Raw genomic sequence first — 15,790 nt, 5'->3', positions numbered from 1 at the left:
CGTATGTTAATTAAGCATGTAGATTGAAAAATATACCTATATTATATTATAATATATATTTGTATACGTACGCAAAATAATACATTATTATTCATGGTGGATTTTTCCACCACATGTTTTGACTTTGGCGATGGGAATGCATGAATAGCTTTAGAAACTTTAGCTTGAAAGAAAGTTACTTTTACTGGCTGGAGGGGCGGCAATCCTCCTGTAAATACCCACCTCTTTTCACGTAATAGACACAGGTTTTGCAGAGAATTGCTCAGATCTCTCTTCTGGAACCTTCTTTTTTCTCAGAGAGGCCATCTGCCATGTCCACAACTGCAAGGAGGAGGCTGATGAGAGACGTCCAGCTGCTCCAAACGGATCCATCTGCAGGTGTTAGTGGGGGCCCTCAAGACAACAACATCATGCTCTGGAATGCGGTCATTTTAGGGTACCTTTCTCGTCTGCCTTTTTTCTTCCTTTTGTGGGTTTTTTTCCCCATATTTATTCTTTTGATTTGCGTGTCTGTTTTGTAGGCCTCATGATACACCGTGGAATGGAGGTGGGTTTCTAATTTATTATTTTTAATTTTTTTTTATTTTTTGTTTTATTGAGTGTAAGTAGTGATGTTTTTGCTGGGTTTTTGATGAATTTTAGTTTATGTTGATTTATTTAGCTGAAGCATTGATTTTTCTTGTTATTAAGATGGTATGCGAATGGTTAATTCACTGCTTATGCTGATGATGTGGATAAATCATCGTTGAATTTGGTTAGGTTAAGTCGTATTTTGTTGTCGTTGATTAATTATGGTTTAGTTTATAAACATTAATTTCCTATATGATTCCTCGATTGAACACTGGGTTTTGTTTGTGTAATCTTGGTTAAAGCTCTCAGGTTATGTCTGAGTGGTTTTGAAACTTATTTTATTGGTTTTCATTTCTGTTCTTGTGCATGTCAAATTCTGTAGTTTTATTAAATTGTTGTGTTGCTAGTGCTTAATTGTTGAGTCCTTTTTCCTTTCATTAGATGATTTGGTTGGGCAGACATTAATTTCAACAAAATGAAATATTTTGTATGCAGGCATTTACTCTTTGCAAATAGGTTAATGACTATTTGATAGAAAATTTCCTGCCTTGTAGTAGTTAGGATGGATTCATGGTGAAAAGTTTGAAAAATAGTTTCCAACAAATATAAATTTTGTGACACCCCTATTATTGATATGATCTCATGTCTTTACAAGTTTAGATCAGTTTGTTCAGTTGTTCGGCTCAGTAATTTAAACAAGTTGATATGCATAGCATTTTCCTATTTTAAGAAAGAAAAATTCTCGGACTCTTCAGAACACCTTAATCTGGAACAGTTGGATAAAATAGAGCTAAAAGTTGTGGTGTAGATGATACAGTAGAACAAATTTCTTAAAATACTTACATTCGAGTCTTGAAGTTTCAACTGGATCGCCATAAGAGGAATAAAAAAATATGCTAATAACCTTTATACTTATTTTATTTCAAATATCCTTATAATTTATTTGAATGTTTAATGTAAGCATTTTGTTGAACTTGCTTAGGTACGTTCAAGTTGACTCTGCAATTTACTGAGGATTATCCACATGAACCCCCAGCAGTTCGGTTTGTCTCGCGGATGTTTCATCCAAATAGTATGTTTTTGTCTTATTAGTAATTTTTTGTTGCTGCTTATTTTATTTAAGGATAAGTTGTTTGCTACTCTTCTTTTTCAAGGTGATTGCTCTGACTTTCTGGATTACATGGCATGCAGTTTTGATTGTGATTACATTGAATTTCTCACTGTGTCTATGAATTTGATCAGTCCATGCAGACGGAAGCATTTGCTTAGATATTTTACAAAATCAATGGAGTCCTGTATACAGTGTTGCTGCTGTTCTGACATCGATCCAGGTGATATTTTGTTTTTGACTTTTCTTTCTTCTTTATTCTTTGTGGGAAATTGATTCAATGGATTTTAGTTTTAGTACTGTGCTGATATTCATACAATTAACTTTGGTGATTGGAAACTTGCTTTCAATGTCTTCTTTTGTTATTTTAATTAAAAGAGAACAACAAACGACACTAGTAACATGGGCTTTGACATTGCCTCTTGTTAGTTATTGATTTATTAATAATGTTTCCCCCCTTTTACTTACTATTTGAAATCCTTTGTTTTAATGGATGGGAGGGGATAGCTTGAATGAGATTCTCACTTTTGTACCTGATCTCAGTGCTAATATATCTCAGATAAATTGATGACTGTTCTAAACAAGTTTTTAGACATTATTCAAAATGTTTGATGAAAAAATCATAAGAGCCTGTGTCACTGGATAACTAAAGGATTCTTCTAGTTTTAAAATGAGAGGGCCATGATTGAAGGAACTTTTTTGCAATATACAGATTCACAAAAAAATGAAACCTTGATCTCATGTTATAGGTTGCCCCAGTCAGTACTAACTGCTTGTTGTTTTATTCCTAATTGATGAATGATTTGTCCTACTGTACTTTTTTGTATCGTTTCAAAAAATAAGAAAGAATGCCTTGCAAAAAGTCAGTACTCTGGATTGCCCCTGTTATGTTAGGCTTCCTTTTAGTCATATGCGATTGCATGCTTGGTCCCCTTTATATTTCTTACACAGATAGGAAGCAGATTGTAATCTTGTTTGCTGTTTAGATATTTGTGAGAAATTGTTTCTGATTGCCTCATATAGAAGGATGATGCAAAGAAACTGAGCGTGCTAGTTCAAATAAAAAGTTTGAGCCTGTACCATTGTTTCTATGGACTAGACATTATTGAGCTAAAATTTTTGCCTTACCTACTCATAAATTACTAGAGAAGTGTTTAACTTTTAATGGTCCATTACCTTAGATAAACTGATATGATTTGGTTGTTACTTACACGTGTATTACTAGTTATGTTGGACAAATACACATATATAACTTCAAAGGCATTCGTATTTTTTTTTTGACCATTTCATGTTTCCCTTTTGTCCAGGATGAGGGGTTAAACTCATTTGGCTGCTTGTGTGAATAATGTGTTTTAGTTTATCATCAGTGATTTAATATCCTTGATTGGGCATTCATCTCTTTGAATTGACACCCTTGTAGATCTAGTGAGCATTTGCATCTACCTTTTTTCTTTTTTCCTGTTATTTGGAAAATGGGTGAGGCTTAGTTTTCCTAATTTAATTTTTCATATCCAAGTAGAATTTAGGTTCTAAGGGCATGCTAAGAGCAATCAATCGATCACTCTTATCTTTTGCTTTATTATTTTGTGGACAGTTGCACTATAATTTATTTTTTTGTTTTGTCGATGTAGCATGTTAAAAAAAAGCCCATTCTTTTATACTTAACAATGAAATTGCCCGTGCATACCTTGTTCACATTCCCTGCAACCGAAAACACTCATGCAGACTCTACATTACCGATCTCAAATTCACCATAGAAACCTTTCCCATCCAATAAAATTAACAAATAAAACCGTTTTGTCTTTTTTTTTAAATGGAATAGTTGAAACTTTGAGGTGTTGATAATGTAGTTCTTTCTATAACCATTTTGGGTGGCCAAAAAAAAACAAGAGAGAAACTAGAAACCAACCGTACCTTCATTATCTGTGGAAAATTTCATCCTTGTTCATGAGCTGTATGTGAAAATGATGGAAAATTGATGGTGGCCTTATAGTTCATCTGAAGTAATTCATGAAAAAATGGTTCTTGTACAGAATTTGGGTGTTTGTTTGTCTGGACCTGAGGTTGCTGAGAAGATATCGAATAGATACTTCAAGGCAGCAATTATCTTTGCAATTTTGGGAGGTTGAGGTGTTTGGAAAGAGTTTGGACCTATAAAATGGATAGGAGTAAAGATAAACATTGGAGTAGGTATGTCATGACTTGGATAAGAATTTTACTGCAAATTGGATTGGAAATGTTGAGGAAGATTTTTAGTTGCAGAATAAACCAAAAAGAGAAGATGATGGCAATTATGTTGTCAAAGTATTTTGTTTATTCATAAATACGAAGAAAAGTGAAATTGCAAGTGTCCTTTAAAGAGTAAAGCCAATTGTTGACAAAGTAATTGCTGCCTGTTAGGTTGTTTATTTCAATCAGATTTTTATTACCCTTTTTTGCCAGAATTAGGCAGTAATAGAAAGGGTCTTACTTTTTATTATTGTTTGGCAGACCTGATTGATTATTACAGAAAGACATTGAGGTTCTCCTCAAAATCTATTTCTCCCTTTCCCTATTTCCTTTTTTTCCTTGATTTCTTATTCTTCTGGATCTCCTCCTATCATTGCTTCCTCTTTCTTCATTTCTATCACACGGGTTCTGTCTAAGTTTGAAGTTGCTTGAACCAAATTGTTGTAGGACCAAACATCAGAAAATAAGAGAGGTGAAAAGGGAAATGGGGGAAATCACAGGAATTAGGGGAATAGAGCAATAAACTTGAGGCAGAAACTAATTTTTATGCATTAATAATTATTAATCTAATAAAGAATAAGAGTCGACCCTTTTTGTAGTGGTCAATCATGAGTAAGATTGGAAATAGCACTAAGTTTTAATTTGGTGCTTCTTTCTGAACCTACAAACTTTGTAGCCATGAATCTTGAGAAATATAATTTCTCTAGGTGACTCGACATTTAGAGGTTCATAGTGCTTAAAGATGGACTCTCTAGGAGATAAAGTAGGAATTGCTGCCACGTAAAATTAAACAAGCATAAAGGGATGACCTTATGTGCGATATTTCTTCTTAAATGCTTATAAATGAGCTAATTAAAATCGTATCCAACCTTGACATTCACAGTACATGGTGATAACAAATGCATCTTTTTATCTTTACTTGTTTGACAATTCCATCATTTTGCTCTATATTGTTGTAAGTCTGTTGTATTCCTTTAAAATGAATTAATCTTTTGACCAGGTGGCATCTGCTTTAATTTCAGATTCTCTTACCTGACAATGATGTACCGTTTTAGCTTTGTTTTGTTTCATATTGGAGTGCAGACAGTTATTAGTTTGTGGGGTTTTCTTAGAATTGTATCAAACTTTCATCTGATATTCTGACTGGTTAATTATATTGCTTTAACAATATTAGATTCAGGCTTGTCAATTTAGTGTTTGCATGTAATTCAATACCATGCAAAAGGGAATATGTTGCAATGCTAACTTGGCAACCTTTTGTTTGTTTGCCAGTCACTGCTTGGTGATCCAAATCCATACTCTCCTGCAAACTGGGAAGCGGCTCACATGTTTGCTGAGAACAGGCCAGAATATAACCGAAGAGTGCGTGAGATAGTGGAGCAGAGCTCTACTGCTGACTAAGTGCTAAATGAAATCACCAGGATGATTTGATTTCTGGCTTCTGGATTGTGTAGTTTGGATCTTTAGCCCTGCAAATGTTACCACGTTTCGAACTTGGTGACGGTACCGAGAGAATGATGGTTTGTATCAAGTAAAAGGCAGATGATTTGTATCTTTTTTCTTTTGCACTGAAAGGTATCCTATTAAGAGTAATGTTATGTGTGTGTGTTTGTGAATGCACAATTAGGTATATAAATGATATATTATTATATGATTGAGTATTATTTTATCTTTAATTCAAAATTATTTACTCACGTGATAATCCATTATTTATATATTTATGTGTTTATCTAAAAGTGTGTATATATATATATAGTTTTACCGGTCAAATTAAAATTGTGATTAGCAGTAGAGTATATATGTATAGTGTTTTACGGATCGAATTAAATATGTGTGCACGGCAGTCTTTGTAATGCCCAGATTTGCTCTTGCTAAAGGAGCGGTGAACTGGGAGATTGATGGATTTAGATCTATTTCTAGTATTAGTAGGTTTATCTCCAGCTCACAACTGAAAAGAGTCCGAGACAATTGCAAAAGAATTCAAGGGATGCATAATCTGCAACACCGCTGATTCGCAAACCCTAGTTTTGCATATTGAAAAATTTACATAAAAGTTTTCCCACACATATATATATTTCTAGGTTGGCCGGTCTGGGGGGCACAACATTCTGAAGGGTCTGGTTTTTTTTTTCCCCCCCTGTTGTAAGTAAAATTTTCAAAGTTTTATAGGCTTGGAAAATGATTGAATTCAAGTCTTTTATTTGGAAATTTTAATATTCCATTATTTTTGCTTTTAATGCTTTTCTTTCATTTTACCTATAAGTAATTCAATTGTTAATTTTTTAAATATTAATGGTTAAATGATAATTCTATTTTTAATACTAATAAATTTTGTTAACTTCAACAACTAGTGAATGAGTATGTGAAATTTTTAAAATTTAGTATGTGAGAATTTGATAATAGACTAAACCTTAGGGGAATAAGTCTTTTGGCCTATATATATACGCACAAAATAAAATTATGTGTACCTACTTTAGGTACATAAATATGTATACACTAATATGTATCATCATATGATTGAATAATTTTGAATTTAAAATAAAATAATATCCAATCACGTAATAACACAAACATTTTATGTTATCAACCTCCAACCTGTCTCTTACTATTCAATTAATACCAATAATTTCCATTTGATGGTATTACATCAAACTGCTTGCTGAGGAAACATTTACCAGATTCAAAAATAAAACAGGAAGCACAAACTCAGCATCAACAAATTGTCCTTTTCTTTTGCTTTCCTTTCTTTTTCAAAGTGAATTATTAAAATTTCCAAAGAATTGAAACTTGGAACTCTTCATAATTTAAAACTCACCATTTGAGTGAAAGATTTCAACAAGAAGCGCACAAAAATTATGCACATGACACTACTCTTAATATTACGACCACAGATTTTCCCAACTTTAGTTTTAGTTTTAGAGGGATCCCTGTCCCTCCTGACCTTTCTACTTATTGAAATGCCATTTGAAACATTTGTGGGAAGAGGCAAACTGGGCATTAAATTGGGTTTATTTTAGAGGATAGTGGGACTAATTGTCCACTTTTAGAAGAGAAAATAACAGTAATCCCTGGAAGATCTGTTTAGAAGTTGACAATTGTCTCATCAAAACTCTTTAATTTCATATTCCCAGCTGAGCTTGGGAATATCTACCAACTTATTCTTCATAATTGTTAGATTTTTTTTCTAGTAGTAATTTTAATAGTCAAAGTAAGTTAAATATTAAAAAATTATTTTAATAATCTATATTTTATTATTATTATTATATTTAATTTATTAAATAAAATAATCCAATCTAATTTAAATTATATCATTATTTATCAATATTTTAAAGAAAAATAATGATTTAATATTCTTTTATGAAATCTATTTAAATATAATAATTATTTATACCAATCAAATTTGATCAAATATAATAATTAATACATCTACATAATAATTTTTTATTTTTGATAATAAAATATTATTGGGTTGGCCTTTAATTTTGGATCAAACAAGAATCACAATTATATTTGTTTCTTTTAAAAATAACATTGCGATATAAAAAATGTCCAATAACTAATTACAGACAAAAGTATACTTAATTTTACAAAAACTTATTGTTGTTTTTTATTATCGTTGTTCTTCGAAATGATTTTGATTCTATAATAAAATATAAAAAGCTTAATTATCAATGTTTTGTATATATTCCCTTATTGATATTTTCCTTATCGTGCTTGGATGTTAGGGTTTACAATTTTCAAACATAGGTTCATGTTTTATGGTTATTGTTGATATTGATGAGGAGTGTAAGAATATGTACTGGTGGAAGAATGAATCATTTCTAAGGCTAATGGGGCAACATTGTTGAATTCCTGAGTTCTTTTTGTTGGTATGCGTATGCTTGTATTGTAAGGTATACATATTAAAAAATATATATTTATGTATTTAAAATAACATACATAATTTTATTGATAATTTTATTAAAATTATTTTTTTTATTATAAAATTCACTGGGGCTGAAATATGTATATATTATTTTATTTTTTTCTTCTTATAAATTTATACACAGGCGCTCACGTAACCTAGTAGGGTGTAAAACTCAGCCATTTGGTTTTGCAGAGATTTGCTCAGATCTCTCTTCTCGAACCTTCTTTTTTTCAGAGAGGCCATCAGCCATGTCCACACCGGCAAAGAAGAGGCTGATGAGAGACTTCAAGCGGCTCCAACAGGATCCACCCGCCGGTATTAGTGGGGCCCCTCAAGAAAACAACATCATGCTCTGGAATGCCGTCATTTTTGGGTACCTTTCTCGCCTCCCTTTTCTTCGTTTTGTGGGTTTTTTTCCCCCCCATATTTATTCTTTTGATTTGGGTGTCTGTTTTGTAGGCCTGATGATACACCGTGGGATGGAGGTGGGTTCCTAATTTCTAATTGTAATTTATTATTTTTAATTATTTTTAATTTATTGTTTTATTGAGTGTAAGTAGTGATGTTTTTGCTGGGTTTTTGATGAATTTTAGTTTATGATGATTTATTTAGCTGAAGCATCGATTTTTCTTGTTATTAAGATGGTATGCGAATGGTTAATTCACTGCTTATGCTGATGATGTGGATAAATCATCGTTGAATTTGGTTAGGTTAAGTCGTATTTTGTTGTCGTTGATTAATTATGCTTTGGTTTATAAACATTAATTTCCTATATGATTCCTCGATTGAACACTGGGTTTTGTTTGTGTAATCTTGGTTAAAGCTATCAGGTTATGCCTGAGTGGTTTTGAAATTTATTTTATTGGTTTTCATTTCTGTTCTTGTGCATGTCAAATTCTGTAGTTTTATTAAATTGTTGTGTTGCTAGTGCTTAATTGTTGAGTCCTTTTTCCTTTCGTTAGATGATTTGGTTGGGCAGACATTAATTTCAACAAAATGAAATATTTTGTATACAGGCATTTACTCTTTGCAAATAGGTTAATGACTATTTGATAGAAAATTTCCTGCCTTGTAGTATTTAGGATGGATTCATGATGAAAAGTTTGAAAAATAGTTTCCAACAAATATAAGTTTTGTGACACCGCTATTATTGATATGATCTTATGTCTTTACAAGTTTAGATCAGTTTGTTCAGTTGTTCAGTTCAGTAATTTAAACAAATTGATATGCATAGTATTTTCCTATTTTAAGAAAGAAAAATTCTTGGATTCTTCAGAACACCTTAATCTGGAACAGTTGGATAAAATAGAGCTAAAAGTTGTGGTGTAGATGATACAGTAGAACAAATTTTTTAAAATTCTTACATTTGAGTCTTGAAGTTTCAACCGGATCGCCATCAGAGGAATAAAAAAATATGCTAATAACCTTTATACTTATTTTATTTTAAATATCCTTATAATTTATTTGAATGTTTAATGTAAGCATTTTGTTGAACTTGCTTAGGTACGTTCAAGTTGACTCTGCAATTTACTGAGGATTATCCGAATAAACCTCCAACAGTTCGGTTTGTCTCGCGGATGTTTCATCCAAATAGTATGTTTTTGTCTTATTAGTAATTTTTTGTTGCTGCATTTTTTTATTTAAGGATAAGTTGTTTGCTACTCTTCTTTTTCAAGGTGATTGCTCTGACTTTCTGGATTACATGGCATGCAGTTTTGATTGTGATTACACTGAATTTCTCACTGTGTCTATGAATTTGATCAGTCTATGCAGACGGAAGCATTTGCTTAGATATTTTACAAAATCAATGGAGTCCTATATACGATGTTGCTGCTATTCTGACATCGATCCAGGTGATATTTTGTTTTTGACTTTTCTTTCTTCTTTATTCTTTGTGGCAAATTGATTCAATTGATTTTGATTTTAGTACTGTGCTGATATTCATACAATTAACTTTGGTGATTGGAAACATGCTTTCAATGTCTTCTTTTGTTGTTTTAATTAAAAGAGAACAACAAACGACACTAGTAACATGGGCTTTGACATTGCCTCTTGTTAGTTATTGATTTATTAATAATGTATCCCCTCTTTCACATACTATTTGAAATCCTTTGTTTTAATGGATGGGAGGGGATAGCTTGAATGAGATTCTCACTGTTGTACCTGATCTCAGTGCTAATATATCTCAGATAAATTGATGACTGTTCTAAACAAGTTTTTAGACATTATTCAAAATGTTTGATGAAAAAATTATAAGAGTCTTTGTCACTGGATAACTAAAGGATGATTCTTCTAGTTTTTAAAATAAGAGGGCCATGATTGAAAGAACTTTTTTGCAGTATACAGATTCACAAAAAAAATGAAACCTTGATCTCATGTTATAGGTTGCCCCAGTCAGTACTAACTGCTTGTTGTTTTATTCCTAATTGATGAATGATTTGTCCTACAAATAAGAAAGAATGCCTTGCAAAAAGTCAGTACTCTGGATTGCCCCTGTTATGTTAGGCTTCCTTTTAATCATATGCGATTGCATGCTTGGTCCCCTTTATAATTCTTGCACAGATAGGGAGCAGATTGTAATCTTGTTTGCTGTTTAGATATTTGTGAGAAATTCTTTCTGATTGCCTCATATAGAAGGATGATGCAAAGAAACTGAGCGTGCTAGCTCAAATAAAAAGTTTGAGCCTGTAGCATTGTTTCTATGGACTAGATATCATTGAGCTAAAATTTTTGCCTTACCTACTCATAAATTACAAGAGAAGTGTTTAACTTTTAATGGTCCATTACGTTAGATACCCTGATATGGTTTGGTTGTTACTTACAGGTGTATTACTAGTTATGTTGGATAAATACTCATATATAACTTCAAAGGCATTTGTATTTTTTTTTTTTTTTTACCTTTTCATATTTCCCTTTTGTCCAGGATGAGGGGTTAAACTCATTTGGCGGCTCGTGTGAATGTGTTTTAGTTTATCATCAGTGATTTAATATCCTTGATTGGGCATTCATCTCTTTGAATTGACACCCTTGTAGATCAAGTGAGCATTTGCACCTGCCTTTTTTCTTTTTTCCTGTTATTTGGAAAATGGGTGAGGCTTAGTTTTCCTAATTTAATTTTTCATATCCAAGTAGAATATAGGTTCTGAGGGCATGCTAAGAGCAATCAATCGATCACTCTCATCTTTTGCTTTATTATTTTGTGGACAGTTGCACTATAATTTTTTTTTTTTTTGATTTGTTGATGTAGCTTGTTAAAAAAAAAGCCCATTCTTTTATACTTAGCAATGAAATTGCCCGTGCATACCTTGTTCACATTCCCTGCAACTGAAAACACTCATGCAGACTCTACATTACCGATCTCAAATTCACCATAGAAACCTTTCCCATCCAATAAAATTAACAAATAAAACTGTTTTGTCTTTTTTAATGGAATAGTTGAAACTTTGAGGTGTTGATAATGTAGTTCTTTCTATAACCATTTTGGGTGGCCAAAAAAAAAACAAGAGAGAAACTAGAAACCAACCGTACCTTCATTATCTGTGGAAAATTTCATCCTTGTTCATGAAATGTATGTGAAAATGATGGAAAATTGATGGTGGCCTTGTAGTTCATCTGAAGGAATTCATGAGAAAATGGTTCTTGTACAGAATTTGAGTGTTTGTTTGTCTGGACCTGACGTTGCTGAGAAGATATCAAAGAGATACTTCAAGGCAGCAATTATCTTTGCAATTGTGGGAGGTTGAGGTGTTTGGAAAGAGTTTAGACCTATAAAATGGATAGGAGTAAAGATAAACATTGGAGTAGGTATGTCATGACTTGGATAAGAATTTTACTGCAAATTGGATTGGAAATGTTGAGGAAGATTTTTAGTTGCAGAATAAACCAAAAAGAGAAGATGATGGCAATTATGTTGTCAAAGTATTTTGTTTATTCATAAATACGAAGAAAAGTAAAATTGCAAGTGTCCTTTAAAGAGTAAATCCAATTGTTGACAAAGTAATTACTGCCTGCTAGGTTGTTTATTTCAATCGGAATTTTATTACCCTTTTTTGCCAGAATTAGCCAGTAATAGAAAGGGTCTTACTTTTTATTATTGTTTGGCAGACCTGCTTGATTATTACATAAAGACATTGAGGTTCTCCCCAAAATCTATTTCTCTCTTTCCCTATTTCCTTCTTTTCCTTGATTTCTTATTCTTCTAGATCTCCTCCTATCATTACTGCCTCTTTCTTCATTTCTATCAAATGGGTTCTGTTTAAGTTTGATGTTACTTGAACCAAATTGTTGTAGAACCAAACATCAGAAAATGAGAGAGGTGAAAAGGGAAATGGGGGAAATCACAGGAATTAGAGAAATAAGGCAATCAACTTGAGGCAGAAACTAATTTTAATGCATTAATAATTATTAATCTAATAAAGACTAAGAGTTGACCCTTTTTGTGGTGGTCAATCATGAGTAAGATTGGAAATAGCACTAAGTTTTAATTTGGTGCTTCTTTCTGAACCTACAAACTTTGTAGCTATGAAACTTGAGAAATATAATTTCTCTAGGTGACTTGACATTTAGAGGTTCATAGAGTGCTTAAAGATGGACTCTCTAGGAGATAAAGTAGGAATTGCTGCCACGTAAAATTAAACAAGCATAAAAGGATGACCTTATGTGCAATATTTCTTCCTAAATGCTTATAAATGACCTAACTAAAATCGTATCCAACCTTGACATTACGGTACATGGTGATAACAAATGCATGTTTTTATCTTTACTTGTTTGACAATTCCATCATTTTGCTCTATATTGTTGTAAGTCTGTTGTATTCCTTTAAAATGAATTAATCTTTTGACCAGGTGGCATCTGCTTTAATTTCAGATCCTCTTACCTGACAATGATGTACCGTTTTAGCTTTGTTTTGTTTCATACTGGAGTGCAGACAGTTATTAGTTTGTGGGATTTTGTTAGAATTGTATCAAACTTTCATCTGATATTCTGACTGGTTACTTATATTGCTTTAACAATATTAGATTCAGGCTTGTCAATTTAGTGTTTGCATGTAATTCAATACCATGCAAAAGGGAATATGTTGCAATGCTAACTTGGCAACCTTTTGTTTGTTTGCCAGTCACTGCTGTGTGATCCAAATCCAAACTCTCCTGCAAACTCGGAAGCGGCTCGCATGTTTAGTGAGAACAAGCGAGAATATAACCGAAGAGTGCGTGAGATAGTGGAGCAGAGCTGGACTGCTGACTAAGTGCTAAATGAAAGCACCAGAAACTTGTCTCTCTGCAAATGAAAAATGCAGTGTAGGTGGTGGGTCTGAATTTCCCTACACTTTTTAGATAGTGGTGAACCCTATATTCTGCTTTTGTGTGCATTGTCCTTAGGAGATTCCTTTGGATGATTTGATTTCTGGCTTCTAGGTTGAACCCCTTGATTTCCCTATGTTTTTACTGATTCTCGTTTCATGTAATTGTAATTTCTTCTGTCACCTCTGTATAGGAACAGTATTATTGTAGTGATGCCCTTGGCAATCTCTCTCTCTTATCAGAGAGGAAAACGAACAACCTGTTTTACGGGAATTATATTTTGTGGGCCTTCAGATGTTTTGACTGAGTTTTGCTTGTTTGCTTTATATGGATGAATTTGCAGATATGATGGTGATGCCTCTAAGCAGAATCCCAAATTTCATTGCCCTTGTTACCCCTGAAATTTATCACATCTACCTTTAATCATTGTAAATTTTTTTTTTATGTAGTTTGGATCTTTAACCTTGCAAATGTTACCAGGTTTTGAACTGGGTGACGGTACGGAGAGAATGATTGTTTGTATTGAGTAAAATGCAGTTGATTTGTATCTCTTTTCTTTCTCTCTGAGAGGTATCCCATTAACAGTAATGTTATGTATATATATTTTAAAACATATAATTAGATATATAAATGATATATTATTATGTGATTAAATATTATTTTATTTTTAATTTAAAATTATTTAATTCTAAAAGTGTGTGTATATAATTTTGGAGGTGGAATTAAATATGCAATTAGCAGTAGAGTATTAGCTAAAGCTGCTGCGAATGGCAGTCTTTGTAATACCCAGATTTGCTGTTGCTAGAGGGAAACTGAACTGGGAGATTGGTTGATCTAGATGTATTTTCAGTATTGGTAGATTTATCTCCAGCTCACAACTGAAATTTGACAATTTTAATAATCTCCCCTTTTTTTTTTTTTTTTTGTGTCTTGCTTTCTTTTTACCCATAAGTAATTCAATTGTTAATTTTTTAAGTAGTAATAGTGAAATGATAATTATACCTTTAATAGTAATAAATTTTGTTAATTTTAACAATTAGTGAATGAGTATTTGACATTTAACAGATGAGAATTTAATAATAGACTAAACCTTAAGGGAATAAGTTTTTTGGTCTATATATATAGCCGTGCTCTCTCTCGTCTTCATTTGCATCATTGTCGATGAAGACGACTGGTCTTCCTTGACGACGACTCCAAGGAGGAAGAGAAGAAGTATAATCGAAAGGGAAAGACATCAAAGAAGAAGAGACATTTGCTAAAAATTGTCCATCATCACTAGAAAATTTAATTTGAAAATTTATAAACCTCAGGAGAAAAATATTGTTTTTGAAAATTTGACTTTAGAGAAAATTATTAATTTTTAAAATATAAAATTAAATTTAAGTTTATTTTTAATATTACAGATAAAATGATAATTTTACCTTTAAAACTATTAATTTTAAATATTTGTGAGCGGATAAATAGAATTTTTAAAGCTAACATCAGTCAACTTGAGAAATCCATATACTTTGGGTGGGAAATAGTTCTTGGGCATATATATGTATATGAATGAGATGTGGGTGATGGGTGATGTATTTGGTTTGATAAAGTAGAGGTGAAAGTTACAGGTGTCCTGATACATTTTATGCTATCAACCTCCAGCCTGTCAGTTACTATTCAGTTAATGCCAGCAATTTATGTTTGATGGTAGGGAGAAGGACTATTTTCACCTAACTTTAGATGCATTTTTAAAATATCACTCACAACAGATGAAAATCCAGTTTTTCTACCTATGAGCCGTTAATTTGGATGATTTTTGTTTACATAAGAGTAAAATATCTATTTTACCTTTGTTAGATGAAATGACAAAAATACCCCTCTGTAAAATTCATCCCAAAATTTATGTAAGGGCTTTACCATTCACCCCCGTTAGGTTTTAGAAACTAACATTTCACCTTACCTAAAGTTTTTAAACTTTGAAAACTAACATTTTCACCCCCAAACCTAGGGTTTCCATATTTTTCAAAATACAGCTGCCCCCATAACTTTCAAAACTAGCAGTTTCACCCTCATTCTTCAACTTCATCTCCCAAAGTCGTCTTCGACGTCGTCACCGGCCTCCTCCTTCTCCTGGTGCGACGGCGGTGGTGCGATGAAGAGATCTTCATCTCCTCGTCGCATGGTGCAACGAAGAGATCTCTCTTCGTCGCTCCACCCAAACGACGAAGGATGACTCTTCACTGTCCTTCGTCGCTCGTTGCGTGGTCCAGAGGCTACGACGAAGGACGATGAAGCGTCGTCCTTCGTCTATTCTTCCAGATCTGAACGACGCTTCGTCGTCCAGATCTGGGCAACGAAAGATCGTCCTTCGTCGTCCTTTATAGTCGAAGATGGGAGATCGGTCGATTGTGTCGGCCGTCGATGGTGGCAGGTGAAGGAAGCAAACCCTAGGGGTGAAATCTAAACTTTTCAAACTTTAAGGATGGGTTAGTTATTAGTTTTTAAAACCTGGAGGGGGAAAATGATAAAATTTTAAAGTTTTAAGGTTTTAAATAGTAAATGATGATTTTACCCCTGTCTTTAACTGAAAAATTGGACGACAGTTTGATCATGGGTGAAAAAACTGGATTTTCATCTGTCGTGGGTGACATTTTAAAAATGCATCTAAAGTTGGGTGGGAAATAGTCCTTCTCCCTT

General features: G+C 32.8%; 2 protein-coding genes across 3 annotated transcripts; both read left to right on the top strand.

The window, feature by feature from the left end:
• The first annotated feature begins 130 nt into the window (after positions 1–130).
• LOC123221287 (ubiquitin-conjugating enzyme E2 2-like) lies at positions 131–5,558 on the top strand. The gene is made up of 5 exons (XM_044644091.1): positions 131–436; positions 522–547; positions 1,553–1,642; positions 1,813–1,901; positions 5,180–5,558. The coding sequence occupies exons 1-5, from the start codon at positions 312–314 to the stop codon at positions 5,306–5,308; spliced, it is 459 nt and encodes a 152-aa protein (XP_044500026.1). The 5' UTR covers positions 131–311; the 3' UTR covers positions 5,309–5,558.
• A 2,384-nt stretch (positions 5,559–7,942) lies between these two features.
• Positions 7,943–13,421, top strand: LOC123221285 (ubiquitin-conjugating enzyme E2 2-like). 2 transcript variants are annotated; one of them, XR_006503253.1, is made up of 6 exons: positions 7,943–8,187; positions 8,274–8,299; positions 9,318–9,407; positions 9,579–9,667; positions 10,738–10,852; positions 12,931–12,965. XR_006503253.1 is itself a non-coding variant. In XM_044644090.1 (5 exons), the coding sequence occupies exons 1-5, from the start codon at positions 8,063–8,065 to the stop codon at positions 13,057–13,059; spliced, it is 459 nt and encodes a 152-aa protein (XP_044500025.1). In that variant the 5' UTR covers positions 7,943–8,062; the 3' UTR covers positions 13,060–13,421. The 2 variants fall into 2 exon arrangements, 1 of the variants encoding a protein (XP_044500025.1); XM_044644090.1 differs by lacking the exon at positions 10,738–10,852 and having other exon boundaries at positions 12,931–13,421.
• Positions 13,422–15,790: the final 2,369 nt, after the last annotated feature.

Source organism: Mangifera indica, chromosome 7, assembly GCF_011075055.1.
Source record: "Mangifera indica cultivar Alphonso chromosome 7, CATAS_Mindica_2.1, whole genome shotgun sequence".
Classification (NCBI taxonomy): Eukaryota; Viridiplantae; Streptophyta; class Magnoliopsida; order Sapindales; family Anacardiaceae; genus Mangifera; species Mangifera indica.
This window is presented reverse-complemented; position numbering and strand designations above follow the sequence as displayed.

Excerpts from the sequence above, each read along its gene's own strand:
- LOC123221287 (XM_044644091.1), top strand. The coding sequence starts at position 312 with ATGTCCACAACTGCAAGGAGGAGGCTGATGAGAGACGTCCAGCTGCTC. Across the intron at positions 548-1,552 it reads TGATACACCGTGGAATGGAG|GTACGTTCAAGTTGACTCTG; the intron begins GTGGGTTTCTAA and ends GAACTTGCTTAG. Across the intron at positions 1,902-5,179 it reads CTGTTCTGACATCGATCCAG|TCACTGCTTGGTGATCCAAA; the intron begins GTGATATTTTGT and ends TTTGTTTGCCAG.
- LOC123221285 (XM_044644090.1), top strand. The coding sequence starts at position 8,063 with ATGTCCACACCGGCAAAGAAGAGGCTGATGAGAGACTTCAAGCGGCTC. Across the intron at positions 8,188-8,273 it reads TGGAATGCCGTCATTTTTGG|GCCTGATGATACACCGTGGG; the intron begins GTACCTTTCTCG and ends TCTGTTTTGTAG. Across the intron at positions 8,300-9,317 it reads TGATACACCGTGGGATGGAG|GTACGTTCAAGTTGACTCTG; the intron begins GTGGGTTCCTAA and ends GAACTTGCTTAG.